Raw genomic sequence first — 18,284 nt, forward strand, 5'->3', positions numbered from 1 at the left:
AGGTTCTATGACTTCTTTGCCTTCTTGTTAACCTGGGGTCTGGACAAAGAGTGGTATAAAGATATAATAAACAGACAGCATTGAGCTAGATGGGCCAATGGTCTGACATGGTATAAGGCAGCTTCCTTATACCAAGCTGGTCAGCGGGTAGCAAGCATGACTTGTCCCCTTAGCTAAGCAGGGTCCACCCTGGTTGCATGTGAATGGGAGACTAGAAGTGTGAGCACTGGAAGATATTCCCCTCAGGGGATAATGGGGCCACTCTGGGAAGAGCAGAAGGTTCCAAGTTCCCTCCTTGGCAGCATATCCAAGAGAGGGCTGAGAGAGATTCCTGCCTGCAACTTGGAGAAGCTGCTGCCAGTCTGTGAAGACAATACTGGACGAGCTAGACCAATGGTCTGACTCAGTATATGGCGGCTTCCTATGTTACTAATTGTGAAAGGCAGGTCTGATCAACAGTGTGCAGGAACAGCCATATCACACATTTACTGAGCAGCCCACATAAGCCCCACCACACAACCCCAGCCACTGGTCTTCTGTAGCACAGGTGTTTCCTTTCTTCTTGGGCTCTGCTTGACAGCAGCTTGGCATCCAAACATATCACCTCTCCCAGAACAATCACAAATGAATCCTAGATTCATTTGTGATGTTCTGCATTTAAAGTGGTGGTTCTCTTATATTCAGCAGGGGGAGAGCAACTGGCCCTATCCAACCCCAGCACAGCACACCTCCAGTGGCTCTTGCTCATGTACACCATATGTTTCTTTTTAGACTGTGAGCCTTTTAGGGACAGGGAACCATCATATTTATCATTTATTTTTCTGTGTCTACCACTCTGGAAACCTCTGTTGAAGGATGGTATATAAATAGTAGTCATAGTTGATGCATGCAGCAGGCTGTGGTTATTCCAAATTGAGGGAAATGGATTCTGCATGTGCTCAGAGGCATGGTTTCATCATATATACTTGAAGGCTGATCTTTTACATATGTTTCAGGATCAAATCCTAAATCAATCTGAGCCACCTCTGGCTACACACAAGAAGTAGTAGGAAGAAAAAGCAAGATTTTAAAAATTCAAGTTCAGCAGGGAATTGCTTTAGATGCTGTAAACAGACAATAGCAATCTGAAATGGAAACATAATGTATGGGTGGGTAGGTAGCTGAGATGGGGAATACATTAAGTGAAACCAAGTTTAAAGCACGCATGGCTTGTTTATGAAATTACAATAAAATGTTAACAAATAATAGGTGTAGAAATTCCAAGTGTGTAGTTATGCACAATCTAATCTGTGCCCACTAGAGGGTAGTGTAAGACAGCCATTTTCTTTCTCTATAGGACTGCTTGGTTGCTCATCTTTTTTCTATCCAGGACTTCCCCTGCTCAACCAGAAAAAAATATGTTTATTTTTCATAAATTCATCTTCCTCCAAGAAGGGGGAAGAGTGAAGATAAGGGGCAGGGACCAAGCATCAAGCAGGGCAGTGAAACAAATGCACCAACTAAAAATTAAAACAATAGTGGTAATGAGAAGAACCAAGGAACCCTGTCCAATATTGGTATGAGTTTATTAAAACAAATCCATACTAGAATGAGAGTATTTAGTTACCCAGTGAACCAAATGTATGCCCAGAAAAGAAAACACACACACAGCTCATTTGACTGAAATGAATTAGGAAAAGTTTATAGAGGCACTAGGGGGAAAAAACACCTCAGAATTATTTGGGTATCTGGAAAGGAGAGAAGTGTAAATTGTGGTAAAGAGAACAAGACAGGAGCTCATGGCTAACTGGCAGCATATCCAGCACACACCTGTATGTGCACATTTGCCTCACAGCCACCACTGCCCAATGTGCATGCCCTGCTCCACCTCCTCCTTTGCCGCTGGATTGATAATGAGAAGAGGGAATACAGCTGGCTCTTTTTCTGGTCAGTTGGCAACCTTACGGTGGTTAGGTACAGACACACTGACAATGTTATTTTCAACCTTGTTAACAATGATTTTCACAGATTAACTGGATGCACTCAGTTTAATCACTCTTAATGCAGGCTGATTCTGCCTCTACCTCCCTTTTAAATACTCAGCAAGCACTTTGGGGACAGGGAACCATAGTTTTAGTATTCTATGTGAACCAATTTGAGAACTTTTTACTGTAGTCAAGATGTGTTATAATAATTGGCAGCAGCCACAAGCAAAGATAAGTAATCATCTTATTAGTAAGGTAAGCAAGATACCTTAGGTGGGTAAGCAAGGTAGGCAAGAAAGAAGCAAGACAGAAAAAGCACTGACGCTTTTGAACTTTGGTGCTGGAGAAGACTTTTGAGGATGCCATGGACAGCCAGGAAAACAAAAAAATGGATCCTAGAACAAATCAGTCCAGAATTTTCATCCGAGGCACAAATGATCAGGCTCAAACTATCATACTTCAGACACATTATGTGAAAAACCAGCTCCCTTGAGAAGTCCATAATGCTGGGGAAAGTGGAAGGAAAGAGAAGAGGACGACCAGCAGCAAGGTGGATGGACTCTATTATGACAGCAATGAATGCACCACTGAGAGACCTTCAAGGCCAAGTTGAAGACAGATCATCCTGGAGAGAATTCATCTATGTGGACGCTAAGAGTCAACACTGACTTGACAGCACTTCAGCAAGCAAGCAAGGTAAGATACACAATTTACTTATCTTAATAATAAATTGAATTTCAGTGGCAGAGCTCTAGATGCAGCTCCCATTCTTCTGGATTTGCTTGCATACATCCAAGAATACATTCAGAGAGGTCTCTGCAGCCAGCCCCACTTCTTCCCATGTCGGAACTATTTCTTCTCTGCATTTGGCTGGCTTGAAAGCTTGGACATCATTTTATATTGAAATATCAGAGGTGCCACACTTTCAAATATTCCTCGTATTTGTGAAGATATAGCAACCCAGTCAGGGGTTTTATTTTCTTTCCTGAGACTCTTGATTTCTTCCGCCATCTCTCTGGACGTCTCCTGAAATCCTTCTTTCAGCAGTTGTTCCTGTTCCTGGAAAAATGAGAAACATACAAAGAATGTTCAAGGGAGGAAAGAGATGGGTTACGAAACCTGGGTAGTTTTTCCTCCTATCTAGCTTCCACACAATCACTTCTACCAAGGTTTCTCCCTTACCTTGCTTCCAACACAACTGAAAATTGGGACATAGCTCCTAAACCTGTATAGGACACAATTTCTGAATGTGTGAATGACCTCAGTGTATATGATTCTATTTAACGGACTGTTTTTGAAGTACGGAATAAAAGACACAAACATTTACACCACACTTTTCAGGGGCTTTTTCATACAATAAAAATAATATCGTATTGAGGTTCATCAATACAATATATACTTTTTCTTTTTTTTAAAGTAAGTACTTTGTGAGAAAGGAGTCAGTTTCCCCACCCTCCCAAAAGAAAGAGTGATCATACATTAAAAGTAGGTTCAGAAACACAGACAATATCTTGTCATACTTAGAAAGACACATTCTTGTACAAAAAAGGGGATGTTCATGTGCTGCTAGAGTGATCAAGTCAGAAATCCAATTTCCTATATCTGGAGAGTGATTGCATTTCCAGTTTTATAGAATACTACATTTAGCCTCAAGAAAGGCACTGGTTAACCAGTTGCATTGACCAGGGGTTATTCCTTTTCTATCAAGAGGTAAGCCCAGTCCCTATGTGTTCCTACAGCTGTAGCAAATTTGGTTCAAATCAGTTCAGCGCTTTCACAAGTTAGCCCACTTGCGCCTCCAAAGTTTACGCATCTGCCATTTTGGATCAAGGTGGATGACATCACCACAAACTACGCTGTTGAGATGTCCCTACAACTGTACCCTATTTGGTTCATATTGGTCCAGGCACTGCGAAGTTGATAGAGGGATACACAAACACAATATGCTGGGTGATCTCATGAGCCTACTGGAAAGTAGGCTAAAAATAGTATCAAGAGCTAAATCAACATAGTCCATTGTCTCCTTCCCAAGTAGAAATAACACTTTGCAATTTGGAAACAGATGTAATAAACAGCCCCTCCTTCCCTATATGTCCAGCAGTTTTCAGATTCACTAATCCAGTACTCAATTCACAGAATTTAATTGGGGTCCAATATGAACAACAACAACAAATTGTTGAGCAAGCTTAAGCCTCAGATCATTTGGTACTTTGGCAGCTTTATCAAGAATCACGATCCACTGGTACTGTGAAAAAGGCACATTCAATTCTAAACTCCATTTAGTTCTTTCAGAATCATGAGACCACTACATAAGCTCTAACAAAGCCATACAGGATATTAAGAGCATGATGGTTTAAGCATTTAGGAAAGAAGATGGAATTAAGACAACTGGTTGAATGTCTGGTGAAATCTTACTTTCTTTTTTTTTTTTAAATAGCATATTTATAGACCTACCAAGTGACTGGTAGGGCCACTGACAGCTCTCTGGGGACTAGAGTTGGCCCAGGGGCTAACCAGCTGCCAACCACCATCATAAGACGACAATATGTTGGTATTGGTCATAGTATGCCTGGCCGAGCCCTTGTTACCTTAAGCTTATGCTGCACCATCTTTTCAGTCTCCTCTTGCATCCTCATCTTCTCTTCCTCCACCTTCTCCTTCAGCAGCTGCATCTGCTCAGCATGGGTCCTCTCTTGATCCTTCACCATTTGGACCAGCTTGGCCTGTTCCAACTCCAGCATCTTCTGCTGCAGTTCAGCTGCCTTGGCCCGAGCACTCTCAGCTGAGGACCAGAGCAGAAAGAGGAACCATGAGTTGTTAACAGTCAGGAAAGCATACTAGGTGCACACTGCGAACGGTCTCCTACTTGTGTGTTAAGACTTTCTGTCCAGGCCCTGCTCCGAAGGTTAAGCAGGTGGCTACCGGGGATAGAGTCTGACTTTAGGATACCCTCCCCAGGCATATTAGTCCAGTGCCTACACTTTGTCTTTTAGACACCAATTAAAAAGGTTAACCAAACTTTAGTGGCATTTAATCTGTGATGATATGTATGATGTTTTAATGTCGCTTTGCCCATTTCTGCACCTTCAATTGCCTTCTCTTTGTCAGTCAGTGCGTTGTCCATCTGAAGGATAGATTTTGCCACTGTCTCCTTGGATTTCATGAATTCTTCAAGAGCCTTGTCCGCCTGATAGAAATTAAGAAGCAGAAGATATTTTACTATGTGATGGAAATGACAAGGTTAATTTCGGGTTGGAGTTGAGGAAATCAGAGGATCTGTCTGTGTTCAACTGATCTTGTGAATACTTGCAGTTTGTGTCCAGATGAACATGCAAAGTTCTATCTACTCTGCTTTGCAGCTGCTCTTAGAAATATTTTCAATCGCCTGCTACAGGAGATCTCCCAGTAGTGATCCGGAGAATTTCTAGATGCAGAGCATGTGGCCCTACCACCGAGATATGGGTACCCCAAGAAAAAGGAGCCAGTTAACCTGCTCTTCAGTTAGAAACTCAGAGTGGCTGACGTGATGCTTCCCGTGGTCTCTCATCCAAGCAACAACCAGGACTGCCTTCTTAGTGCTCCCAAGCCATTCACTGGGCAAGCATACGGCATTATGCTTGGTTTGTTGTAAACCACCCAGAGACTTGTGTTTGGGAAGGTATGCAAATGTTTTAAATTTAAAAAATAATGATTAATTGTTATTGGAAGGTCCATTCTTCAGTGCTAGATTATCTGCTTTCCATGGAGAAGGTCCCAGCTTCATCCATTAGCATCTCCAGCAATATGACTATATAAGGTCTCTACTTAAGAAAACTGCTACACAGCTGCTGTGATCAGAGGGGAAGAAAGCAGCTAGAAAGCACCCGTCTACATTGCCAGGATATTTTCCCAGATGAGAACTTTCCTCTCTCCAGCAAGTGCCATCCTGAAGCTGGCCAGGAGAAGAGGCGGCAACCAGGTTCTTACTCAGTGCTACACGCAATGAGTAGAGTTGTTCAGAGGTGCAAGGAATTTCCCTCCCTGGCAGCATCTCCAAGAGAGGGATTCCTGCCTGCAACCTTAGAGAAGCCGCTGCCAGTCTGTGCAGACAATACTGAGCTAGATGAAGCAATGGTCTGACTCAGTATATGGCAGATTCCTATTGGAAGCTGTTGATGCCCGAGAAGAACTCTAACCATAACTTGGGAAGAAAACTGGTTAAAAGGAGCATTCTAAGTCTATAGGATGGATATGTCCTCAGCATCAGGGTATTTGTTCTTTGGGTGTCACAGAAAGCATAAGGCTTTAAAACGGCATGTTCCTGCCCTACCTGAATCCCTTTCTCAGGCACCCAACGGTATTTCTCCAGAATTTCATTCTGCCTCTCCAGAAAGTGTTTGTAGCCCCCAGGCACAGAGTAGATGCCCTTGCTGATTCCATCCTCCAGCGCCTGGGAAAGTTCTAGAAGCAGAGCACAGCAGCGATCATACGACACCTGTTCATTCCTCTTGCAGAACTCTTCCTTCTTCTTCTGCAGTTGTTGCTACCAAGAAAACAACAGAAGCACCAGAACACAAAATGTTAATAATGATGAAATGTGTTGCCTCTCTAGTGTGGACAGACTTCTTCAGTGGCATGGGGCCAAAGTTCAATCAACCAACCTTTAATGCGGTCAGAGACCAGCATAAAATTTCATATGCAGATTAGTGTTAAAGGGACTGATAGTAATTATGGATTTCATAAAATTCATAAAAAGTCCAAAGCTAAGAATGATTGTGTTTATGAAATCAATAAAATAATCACACATATACGAGTTAATACGAAAAGGGTAAAAAAAGCTTTTAAAAAGGATAATTAACTAATACTATTTCTATTATAAAAGATTTTAAAAACAGAGAAAATGATCAGTGAATACAAAGTCTTATCCAGAGTCACTGGGATTCAGATTGGGGCTAAAAGGGCTCACAGTCCATCAACCTCCGTCGGATGCCAATCGCAGCTGGGCTGAAGTTCAGTGGTAGAGCTTTGCATACAGAAGGTTGCAGGTTTACTTTATAGCATTTCCAGGTAGGGCTGGCAAAGACGCCTGCCTGAAACCTTGGAGATAGTCAGTTTAGACATTACTGAGATTTATGGACGAATGGCTTGACCCAGCATAAGGCATCTTCCTATGTTCATAATGTAGCCAGAGACATACGAAGGTCATGCCGGTGGTACATGCATTAACCAGTTCAAATTGGCTCAACTATTATGGCACCCGCAAAGAACAAGGAGATCGGACTCACCCTGTATTTGCATAAGTGGCATGCCTACCTTTCCAGGATTGCTTAGTTTTAAAATCTCTTTCTCATTGGAATACTTCTCTCCAGACCTTTTTTGTAATTGCGTAAATTAAAACATAGAAAGAGGGAATTCCCTTTTTCTATGTTTTAATTTACAGAACTTAAAAAAAGGTCTGGAGAGTATTGTAGCAGATCCACCATGCGTATTGTGTTGCCCTTATATCAACTAATTCTCTTATGGACTAAAACACCCTTTCTCTCCATGCTCATTGGATCAGCTTTCAGAGACAAAACAAAAAAGATGCAGACAATTAAAAAAACTTTTTTTTCCTTCTTTGGAGACTCCAGCTGCCAACTGAACTGAGCTAGCCAACAGCCTTCCTGTTGTCCCTTCCTGCTTTGTCTAGGAGCAACATGTGGCTATTTCTATTTTGAAATGGCTTGAATAAGTTGACTTTTGATTGCCATGGCCTTTGGCTAGAAGCAAATAAATCAGAGAAGTGACTTTTGGGAACCCATGCAAGATTTGAAGTCCTTATAGCCATAACACTCCTGTCATAACAGCAATGCGACAATGTATGGTTTTTTTTTTAGAAGATTAAAATAAGGCACCTCTAAAATTCTGCTGAACATCCAGAGTGGGGGAGTGGCACCCTAACTTACTTATCGGTGTTATCCTTTTGAGGGTCAGGCAACACTGATCTGGGAGGAGAGAGAGGGGAGAGCTGGTCTTGTGGTAGCAAGAATGATTTAGCTAAGCAGGGTCCACCCTGGCTGCATATGAAAGGGAGACTGGAAGTGTGAGCACTGGAAGATATTCCCCTTAGTAGGGGATGGAGCCGCTCTGGGAAGAGAATCTAGGTTCCAAGTTCCCTCCCTGGCAGCATCTCCAAGGTAGGGCTGAGAGAGACTCCTGCCTGCAACCTTGGAGAAGCTGCTGCCACTCTGTGAAGACTAGGGATGTGAACGGAAGCACGGAGGCGCAGTCCGGCACTTGGGGGCATGTAGCTTTAAGGGCGGGGGGGCTAGTACTTACCCCTCCAGTGCTTGACTTCTAAGCAAAGTTTTTGGAGCGGCAGCATTCCTCCCTGCCACCCCTGGCACGCATGCCATCACCATACACGTCACACGTTGCGTGCACACGCAACGTGTGAGGTGCAAGTTCAGCAGGCGCGCACACCACAACATGGGGCATGCGTGAGCTAAACTTCTCCTTTTGCCGGGCAACGACAGGGGCAGGGGCGGCAGGGAGGAATGCTGCCGCCCCAAAAACTTTGCTTAGAGCTAGATAGACCAATGGTCCGACTCAGTATATGGCAGCTTCCTATGGACTGAAGGGCAGGAAAGTTAAAACATAACCCTGCTCTCCTCATTTCCACTGCACTGGCACAGATGTCTGATGAGGAACAAAAAGGACACATACCACAAGTTCTGCTTGGAATTGTTCAATGCTGTCCCCAAAGCCACAGGCCAGGAATATTGCAGTCGCCTCCCTCTCGCACTCAGCGTGCACCTGCAGCAGCTCTTCAACCGTGCCTGTGGGCAGCACCAAGCGTTGCCCCATCTGCGCTTCGTAATGGGAAATGGCCTTGCGCACCGCAGCTGCATTCTCAATCTCAGCCAGGGCCAGCACCGCATTCTCCAAGCAAGGCACAATCCCACTGTTGATAGCGTCGGTGTAATTCTTCGCCAAGGTTGTGAGCACTACAAAGGGGAGCGGAGTGAAACCACAGAATTACAAAGTTAGAGAACTGGAATGCACATCTTGAGGGATTCCTTTACACTAGAGAAGAGACTCTTCCATATCCAAAAAAGCTCTTAAATGCTTTTAGTCCAGATCAGCAAAATAGTCACGGCCACACATGCTGTATATCTGCAGATTCATCATGCAAGAACAGAATCAGATGCCAGACACGGGATCAGGTGTCCTACACATGATAGGCCAAGACTGGTTTGGGTTTTTAGAAGTCAGGGCTCTGGCTCTCAAGGCTGAATGTGAAAACCTGTGGACAGTTCTTGGGGAAGGATCAGAAAGCAGAGATGGCTCAGGATACAAATCCAACCTCCCCTGCTACTGCAATTACTATTTTCTGTCCCTCCTGGTCAGTTCCTATTGGTTCCCTCCCACCATGCCAGTCCCTATGCTTTATTACCCTTCTATGCCACAGCCCGGTTTTTGTGTCATCTGAGCCGTATCGGGCCAACAGCTGCAATATCAATATTGATTGTTAAATTGTTTTAGGTTATTGTATATATTTTAATGTGTTTTATGCTATTGTTAACCGCCCAGAGACAAAAGTTTGGGGCGGTGTATAAACGTGATAGATGAATGAATGAATGAATGAATGAATGAATGAATGAATGAATGAATGAATATCAGCCTCCAGCCATCCAGCGCTGCTGCTAAGCAGTAGAAATCAACCAATAGCTCCTTCCATACACAAGCTATGGAATGCAGACAGTAATGCTTTTAGGCTCCACTGTCTCCAACTTGAGACCTAGTATTAAATATCATTAGGCAGAAGTATCTGGGGCTTGATTTAAGGTGCATTAGATGTAGCTGACCAACACTAGAGTGGGTTGCTGTGCACTTTGAGCACATAAAGCAATCTGAGACATTCTGCAGAATGATCAGTACATGGTCCTTCGCGGCTCCGGCTAAGAAGATGCCTTAAGGCTGCCCTACAATTTTGCAGAAACGGGCCTCACTTCTTCCAGTGACAATCTGGCCTCCTGGGATTGTCTTGGGTTGGGAAGTCTCCCAGATATGTTGACAGAAAGAGGCCACTGGTTCCAAGAAATCTGCCTCCAAATCATCCTCTTCCAGTTCCTCCAGCCGAGGCAAGTTTCTCCTGCTAGTTGGACGGTCAAACGTGAAACATTTCCGTGATCGAAAGAATTTGCGGATACACAGTCGGGGCAGGTTACACTTCTTGATTTGCTCTGTGTCACCTAGGGAAGAAATAGACAGGAAGGGAAGAGGACGGCCATTCTTGGTGTTACATATTGTGAATATCTGAAGTTTCAAGTTTTTGTTTTGGCTTAATGACTGAGCACCCAGGTAATATAAAACACTGAGTTACTGTGTCACTCTGTATCTCAGCCCTGACAAACCACAAAAATCCAATCCCAGTCTGCCTTCTGGGACGAGCATAAGTTTTGCATTTGACTTGCAGTTCCTCTACCTTGCTGTAATTTCAGAGCAGCCTCCAGGTATCCATCCTCACTCACAGAGCGTCCGTCTATCTCCAGTTGCAGCGTGAAATCCCGCACAGCCCAAATGAAGTCTGGGAAGAAACGGACAAATTCGGCAGAATTCTCATTTTCTCGGCAATCTCTGGATGAAGATCTGACTCTTATCTTTTTTGTCAGCTCAGTAACATAGCTGGTGCTTGCTAAGGAAAAAAAATGGATTTTTAAATTATTTATTTGATTTATATACCACCCTTCCTAAAATGGCTCAGGACAGTTTACATTAAAATCAAAAACACATAATAATTAAAAACAAAAACCAATTAAAAGCAGGTTAAATTTACAATTTTTAAAAAGATGGGTCTTTAAAGCTCTCCTGAAGGCCTCCAAGGAAGATAATCTTCTTATATACATGGGGAGCATGTTCCACAACTTAGGGGCGACAACAGAGAAGGCCCTATCCACCACCAGATGAACTGGTGGCACCCGAAGATGGACCCCTCATGATGATCTCAATGAGCAGTGGGAATCGAGGATGTTATTTTTGTGCCTTGGAAACAGAGGCTCTCCCAAAGCATGTATTTGCCAAGACTCTTTATGTGTATCCCTACAGGCTTGGTGGCAATGAAAAGCTCTCTGAGCATGTGCAGAGAGCACTCACTCTACTGCCAAATTACCACATCTCACACCAGTGGATGAGAGAGAGCTTCTGGGGCAAGATGACTTTTTGTTCTCCCCAGGGGGGCCTTAAACACTGCTAGTTTTAATGTATTAGGATCCATGGTATTTAATGTATTAGTATTTAATGTATTTAATGTATTAGGATCCATTCTCATCTCTTTCTAGGGTCCCAGCTTATCAGCAAGTCCCATCCCTACATATCTAGACAGGCTGCTGCTGTTCACATTTTTCTTTCCTCACAATCTGCCCCAGTGAACTGTTCACCTCACTCCTGGCTCTTGAATGGTACTTCTCCCTCATTTGCCTCCTGACAGCTTTAGGGGACAGTGCTGTACATCAGTGGTAGAACATCTGATTTACATGCAAAAGGTGCCAGATTCAATTCCCAGATAGGACAGGGAAAGATTCCTGCCTGAAACCCTGGACAGCTTCTGCCAGTCAATGTAAATAAGACTGAGCTGGAGGACATAAGAGCAGCCCCGCTGGATCAGGCCCAAGGCCTATCTAGTCTAGGATCCTGTTTCCCACAGTGGCCCACCGACCTCTGGGAAGCCCACAGGCAAGAGGTGAGGGCTTGCCCTCCCTCCTGCTGTTGCTCCCCTGCAACTGGTATTGAGAGGCATTGTGCTTCTGAGGCTGGAGGTGGCCCATAGCCACCAGACTAGTATTTATTATTTATTTATTCATTCGATTTCTATATACCCTTCCAAAACTGGCTCAGGGCGATTTACACAGAGAGATAATAAATAATGTTTATTTAGTAAGCCGTGGATAGACTGGTCCTCTGTAAATTTGGTGGACCTGTCCTCCAAGGGTCTGACTCCAGTGTAAAGCAGTGTTCTACATCCCCTCTGTCTCTTCTCATCTCCTTGCAGTTCCTCAGCATCATGTCTACCAAGGCATTGCATGAATGTCCACTCCCCCTGTTGCTGCAAACCAAGTTCTTCCCATCAGTCACTGCTCCTAGATAGCCACCTATAACTGCCCAGCAATTCCTTCAACCCAACTGGGGAGACCCAGGCCCAGAAGGATACTGCAGCTTCTCCAAGGCATTCTGATCAATGGTGCCCATGCTGTTGTACACCAGGGTGCTGCTGAGCAGAATGGACAGTGCAAAGACCCAAGCATCATTCTGTGTATTGCCCTGAAACAGAAAACAGGCATTTTAGGACCTCCCACCCCAAACGTCCATCCTCACCCTAGCTTCCCTTAACCCAGTCTCCTCTGCCAATCTTCTCTCTGGGCTCTAGATGCATACAGTCAACTGCTTGTTGTTGTACCACAGGAAGGAGTCAACTGGGCTGAACACAAATCATGCACTTGCATTTGGAACATAGGAAACTGCCATATACTGAGTCAGGTCATTGGTCTATCTAGCTCAGTATTGTCTTCACAGACTGGCAGCGGCTTCTCCAAGGTTGCAGGCAGGAATCTCTCTCAGCCCTATCTTGGAGATGCTGCCAGGGAGGGAACTTGGAACCTAGATGCTCTTCCCAGAGCAGCTCTGTCCCCCAAGGGGAATATCTTCCGATGCTCACACATCAAGTCTCCCATTCATATGCAACCAGGGCAGACCCTGCTTAGCTAAGGGGACCAGTCATGCTTGCTACCAAAAGACCAGCTCTCCTCTCCTTGGGAGGCTTGCAGTGGCTAGAGCTGTGCATATCAAGCTGAATGTTATTCTTGTGCTTTTATCCTAAGAGTTCAGGCTGAAGAGCAACTCAGTATGATATGATGCCTTTCAGCACTTTCCTGTATCGCTGCTGCTCAATATAGTAGTAGCGGGGATTCGAACCGGCAACCTTCTGCTTGTTAGTCAAGCATTTCCCTGCTGTGCCAACCTCCAATATAACTTTATGCCTCAGCGCCAACATCGATACAAAATATTTCCCAACTGAGATTCTAGAATAAGAGAAACCCCCTTTTCAACACAATATATCTCAGTTTTTATTTAATACAAATCAACTTTTTAACCCCTAGAACTTACTTATCTAAGGGGCTAAAAGGTTATTTTTGGATAGGGACAGTTTTGGGGTCATATATCAACACATTGGCTAGGCAGCAGAATTAGTTATCCATTCTTTAATTTTTTTTATCCTGCTTTTCAACATGAGTTGCCAAAGCAGGTTGCAATACTAATAAAAGCAATAAAGCTAGATAGACCAATGTTCTGATTCAGTATATGGCAGCTTCCTATGTTCCTTAAACTTCTAGCTAGTATTCCAATGGTGACCGTAGATGCACATGGGCCTTGGAGTTGGTCCCCACCAAGACAATGGAGGAGGCCCAGCTCTCTGACACTCCACCCCTCTGCTCCGCTGCAACCAAGTAGAATTGCCATGGATAGATCAGTTCTTAGAAGGGAGGGGCCAGATGATGATAGTCAGGCCTTGGGTGTGGGGTCAGGGACCCAGCTCTCTGACCTAATCAAGATAGCAGCAATAAGCTGCAAACAAGCACAGCAAAGGCTGTGTGGTTTGCAAGAAAACCACACTTCTAAGAAAACCTTAAGTCAGCAGAACTGAAATGACCTTAAGTCAGAAAACTTTAAGTCAGATAAGAAAACCTTAAGTCAGCAGAACTGAAATACAGGTTGAGAAAGAAACACACAGACACATTTGTCAGGCAAGATGATGGGAAAGGAGAACTTAGGGTGTTCTTTGAAGGAGTGTTATTGAGTTGGTCTGGGGGAAGAGAGGAAGAAAGGACAGATGTAGGAGGTATTCAGAATCAATAAAGGAACAAGCAACTGGTGTTTAAAGGAGGCACACGTAGTGGTCCGAGTCCTTTTCATTCATCATTGGCTGTCCACTTGAGCAGTGAAGATCACGCCCAAGCTCAAGCAAAGGGGACTCTAGCTGGCCCCTTCTATAGTAATGAATTGCAGTGGTCGTTCAACAAGGTAGCCATCCCATCATAGCCTGTAACTGCACTGAGACCCCTCTGGTTTCTGCATCTTAATAAACACAGTTTGGAGGCTTTAGAGGTTTTGCTACAGACATGAGGACTAGAAGCTTGCTCCTCTCTTACCCCCAGATTCTGTGCTACAGAAACATTCCAACATATGGCCCTGTTATTCCACCAATCCATGTAACCATCAACCTCCACTCAGCATATCTGAAGATATGCTATTTTTCATCTCCTTCAGCTCACCTTCTGCACATCTCCCAACCCCTCTGTGTCCAGCAACACCAGTGTATGGTCAGGCCTGTGAGGATGAGGGAGGCACCACATCCAGATGCCCTTGGTTTGCCCCTGCACTGTGGCACCTAGACAAAAGCCTGAGGGGGCAGAAAAAAGTGGTTCAGTTGTGAAGAGAAACTCCAAAGCTTAAGGCTACAGTCCTACACATAGTTATTTGGGGGTAGACCCCAGTGAATTCAGTGGGACTTACTTCAGAGTATCTGTATGGGATTAGACCTAATTTTGTTACTAGATTACTCTGGCTTAAGTCCCTAAAACCCACCTGAAAGAAAGCCTGGGTAGTCATAACATATTGAGGTCATTTACACAATCAAAAGCTGTGTTCTACTCTGGTTTAGGAGCTGTGTGTGCTCCCCATTTTTGGTTGTGTGGAAGCAAGGTAAGAGGAAAACCTGGGTAGAAGTGATTGTGCGGAAGTAAGGCAGGAGGAAAACCTGAGTAGCTTTTCCTCCTCCCTTGCTTCCACACAACCGAAAATTGAAAGTACACACAGCTCCCAAACCCGAGTAGAACACAGTTTTGGATTGTGTGAATGACCTCATACAGTTTTATATAGGTTTTTAAACCTCTAAATAAATAAATGTTATTTTTATATTTAATATTTGTACTTTTAATTTGTATTTTAATTGTGCATTGTTTTAATCATACTGTAAACCGCTTTGGGATTACAAAAAGTGGTATAGAAACAGGTCAATAAAATAAAACAAACAGGAAAGAACCCAAACACCATTTCTACCGTTACCGTACAACCCACCAGACCCCAACTGCCCTGTGCCTGAAACTCCTGTGTGAAGCCACTAAACTCCACCCCTTTCTTAAGGGAGATGGAAAATTCATGAAGCCGCTCACCTCTTCTCTTGCCAGCAAGCCGGTTCATGAGGTAGGACTTGCCGGTGCGGTACAGCCCCACAATGGCCACCACCACCACTGGCTGGTGGATCCCTGCAAGCAACTTTGCAGCCTCCTCTTGGACCACCAGTTTCCCATCAGGTCTGTTCTCAATGAAGCAGACAGGAGCGGCCATGCGGATCTCTGGAGCCATAGCGCAAAAGCAGTGCAAGAGCTGCAAAGGGACAAACAGATGAGCTCATTGCTAAGGCTGATATTCCAGTGACCCAGCAACACTCGGTGGAAGAACCACACTGACAGAGAGGGATGGGAAATTAGGACTACCAAAAGGCCTGTTGGGCTTCCCAACACCAGGGATTAAGATTCTGGCATCTGACTGGCATTTCACTTGAGGCACAAATGGCCAGGCTCAAACTATTATACTTTGGACACATTACGCTAAGATCCTGCTCTCTTCAGAAGTCCATAATGCTGGGAAAAGAGAAGACGACCAGCAGCAAGGTGGGTGGACTTGATGACGACAGCAGTGAATGCACCACTGAGGGGCCGTAAAGGCCAAGCTGAAGACAGGTCATCCTGGAGAGAATCTATCTTTGTGGTCACTAAAAGTCAACACCAACTTGAGGGCACTTAATCAATCAATCAGAAAATTGCCAAGATGGGTCCCATCACTGAGCCAGGCTGGGACTGTGGGAATTTTACTCAACTCTTGTCCTAGATCAATTATCCTGATGAGGTCTCTGGAACCTAAGTGCAGCAAACAGAAGACTGACCAGATAAAGCAGGCAGGAGGCCAGGTTTCCAGGGCAGTTCCTTTATCTATATCATATTTTTATACCGCCTCTAAGTGGTATACACTCTAGTAGTATACAGCCTCTATCTAGGTAATATGTATTTATACCTCCTCTAGGTAACATGCTTGTCTAATGCAGTTTCATTTTTAGGTATGCAGTTCCAATTATCTTATGCAATTGCATTTTGAAACAGTGAATATGTTTTCCTATCATTTCATTATTCAGAAATATAACAGCTAGAGAGCACCAGTTCTTACAGAGCATTCCAAAAAGAGAGTCCAGGTTCCACCCTGCTCCCCTTTTTCTTCGTACAGTTCCAGGTCTGGTCATAAAAATCATACTGCAAATTCGAAGTACTGGAGGGCAGGCAAACAAGCAAGCTGGAAAAAAAAAAGCCCTTTCTCCATCGCAAAGAACACAGAAATGAGAAGATACGGCAAATCTATGGGATGAGCTACACAGAAGGAAGGAGCTTAATTTCCCGCAAAACAAAACAACCCCACCCACCCCAGCTGGTTTTTACCCCTGCGGAATCCGTTTTCTTCTAGCAAAAAAAGTGACAGAATTCAAGGGCTGGGCAACAACAACCGTAGTAACATTGCATGACAGAATCTTACCTTCCTCCAGGAAAACCAATCGGAATTTAATGTGCTTGCTGATCGAGCAAGTGCCGTTCAATGCCTTCAGCGCCCCTTTATTCTTGACAAACTCGCTGCTATCTGCTGCCAGTGCAGAGCGAAAAACAAAAACTTATACAAAACCGCGCTTGCGCGCTGGATTTCAAGATAGAATTGAAACCGAAAGCGGAAGGGGCCGCCTTTCATTGAAATGGAAGCGATTCCGGGAATCGGTGTCTTGCCTCTTGTGGTTGTAGCGGACGCTCAAAGACGTGCATTACTTTCTGAGCTTCAGATTGTTGTGTCCAGATCAGTAGAAAAGCTCCCCCGAGCCAAAATAAAGGTCTTAAGGGAAACGCTCTGAATTTCCTCCTCCAGTGGGGACAGAAATATGCAGGGCCGGATTAAGCTAGTGCGGGGCCTGTAGCATATGTTAATAAGGGGCCCTAAATTTTTTTAAATGCACATAAATATTAAAACATACATTATTTACTTGCATAGTAAAGTGGTTCAATTTTTTCATTTGCTATATTTTGGAATATGGGAGACCAAGCCACAAAGTCACACTTACTACGGTGAACATTTATATACCGTTTTTCAATCAAAATTCTCAGAGTGGTTTACATAGAAAAATAAAGAGTGGAGAGAGGATTCTCTGTCTCCAAAGGGCTCATACTCTAAAAAGAAAAATGTGGTAGGCACCAGCAACAGCCACTGGACAGATGCTGTGCTGGGCCTTCCCTTAAAAGGCACATTTAGCAGGAAAGAGATATTTATTGGAAGCCAGGTGTGTGGGGCCCTCAAAAAATGTGGGCCCGTAACAAATGCTACATTTGCTACTATGTTAATCCGCCATAGGGAATGTGCAAGCTGAGTTTAGAAAGGATAGGGAGAGAGCAAGGTGAATGGAACTGCCCTGGCTTGCGCCCTCCTTTCCTAAGGAAGCCGATGATCCGTATCTATCTAGTGTCGGGTGTACAATTGAGAGGATGGGTTCAAAGTAGGGTTGCCAACATTTCATTGTCAGAATGAGGGACACAAGTTTGGGGCTGGGAGGTGTATGCAGTGGTAATCAAGAGCCTGAGTATCATTGACCTGTATGCAATTGAATTATATGTTATTGAACACATGAGGGACAAACGCTGTCCCCATAGGGACCAACATTTCATCCCTGAAATGAGGGACATCCTGCGTAATGAGGGACAGTTGGCAACCCTAGTTCAAAGAACCCCAGACACCCCAACTCCTGAGGACCCCCCCAGCTCCACCCCTATAATGATAATTTTCTTCATTATCTCCCTCACTCCAAGGGGCTGCCGGGCAAACACGGCCCCCTCTCCCCTAGCTATGCCCCTGTTCATGAGGTACACCTTGCCTATGCAGACTGGTACAGCCCCACAATGGCCACCACTACCACATACTGGCAGATTCCTGCAAGCACTTTTGCAGCCTCCTCTTGGACCACCAGCTTCCCATCAGCAATGACAGCACTAGTGGTGAGGAGCCCCAGGTCCAGACACAAATTACCTCGGTGCCCCTCTGAGATAATATGTGTGACACACACACAAGGTGCTCTAGAAAGGCTTATCTCTGAAATGTGGGTTCAGATCACTGCCCAGGAACAAATGCATCAGTGTTGTTTGAGGTACTGTACTGCTGGCTTCTCTAAACGTTAGCTTCTAAAGGGTGGAGGGTCCTGGATGCACTCCTGGACCACTAATT

General features: G+C 44.4%; 1 protein-coding gene across 1 annotated transcript; it reads right to left on the reverse strand.

Moving 5' to 3' along the window:
- Positions 1–1,548: 1,548 nt before the first annotated feature.
- Positions 1,549–16,693, reverse strand: LOC128333319 (guanylate-binding protein 1-like). Its single transcript, XM_053268712.1, has 11 exons — positions 16,563–16,693; positions 15,152–15,365; positions 14,252–14,379; positions 12,133–12,242; positions 10,411–10,610; positions 9,935–10,177; positions 8,649–8,929; positions 6,274–6,486; positions 5,049–5,151; positions 4,553–4,746; positions 1,549–3,023 (listed from the first exon to the last, which is right to left on the reverse strand). Exons 2-11 carry the CDS (start codon positions 15,342–15,344, stop codon positions 2,814–2,816), a joined length of 1,875 nt encoding a protein of 624 aa, XP_053124687.1. The 5' UTR covers positions 15,345–15,365; positions 16,563–16,693; the 3' UTR covers positions 1,549–2,813.
- Between the last annotated feature and the right edge of the window lie 1,591 nt (positions 16,694–18,284).

This window comes from Hemicordylus capensis, chromosome 7, assembly GCF_027244095.1.
Source record: "Hemicordylus capensis ecotype Gifberg chromosome 7, rHemCap1.1.pri, whole genome shotgun sequence".
Classification (NCBI taxonomy): domain Eukaryota; kingdom Metazoa; phylum Chordata; class Lepidosauria; order Squamata; family Cordylidae; genus Hemicordylus; species Hemicordylus capensis.

What these genes read in the sequence shown, in the direction of transcription:
- LOC128333319 (XM_053268712.1), bottom strand. Translation starts at nt 15,344, where the DNA reads ATGGCTCCAGAGATCCGCATGGCCGCTCCTGTCTGCTTCATTGAGAAC. An exon ending in GCTTGCTGGCAAGAGAAGAG is followed by an intron (nt 14,380 to 15,151) that starts GTGAGCGGCTTC and finishes CTGCCCCCTCAG; the next exon opens with GCTTTTGTCTAGGTGCCACA. An exon ending in TGCCTGAGAAAGGGATTCAG is followed by an intron (nt 5,152 to 6,273) that starts GTAGGGCAGGAA and finishes AATTTCTATCAG; the next exon opens with GCGGACAAGGCTCTTGAAGA.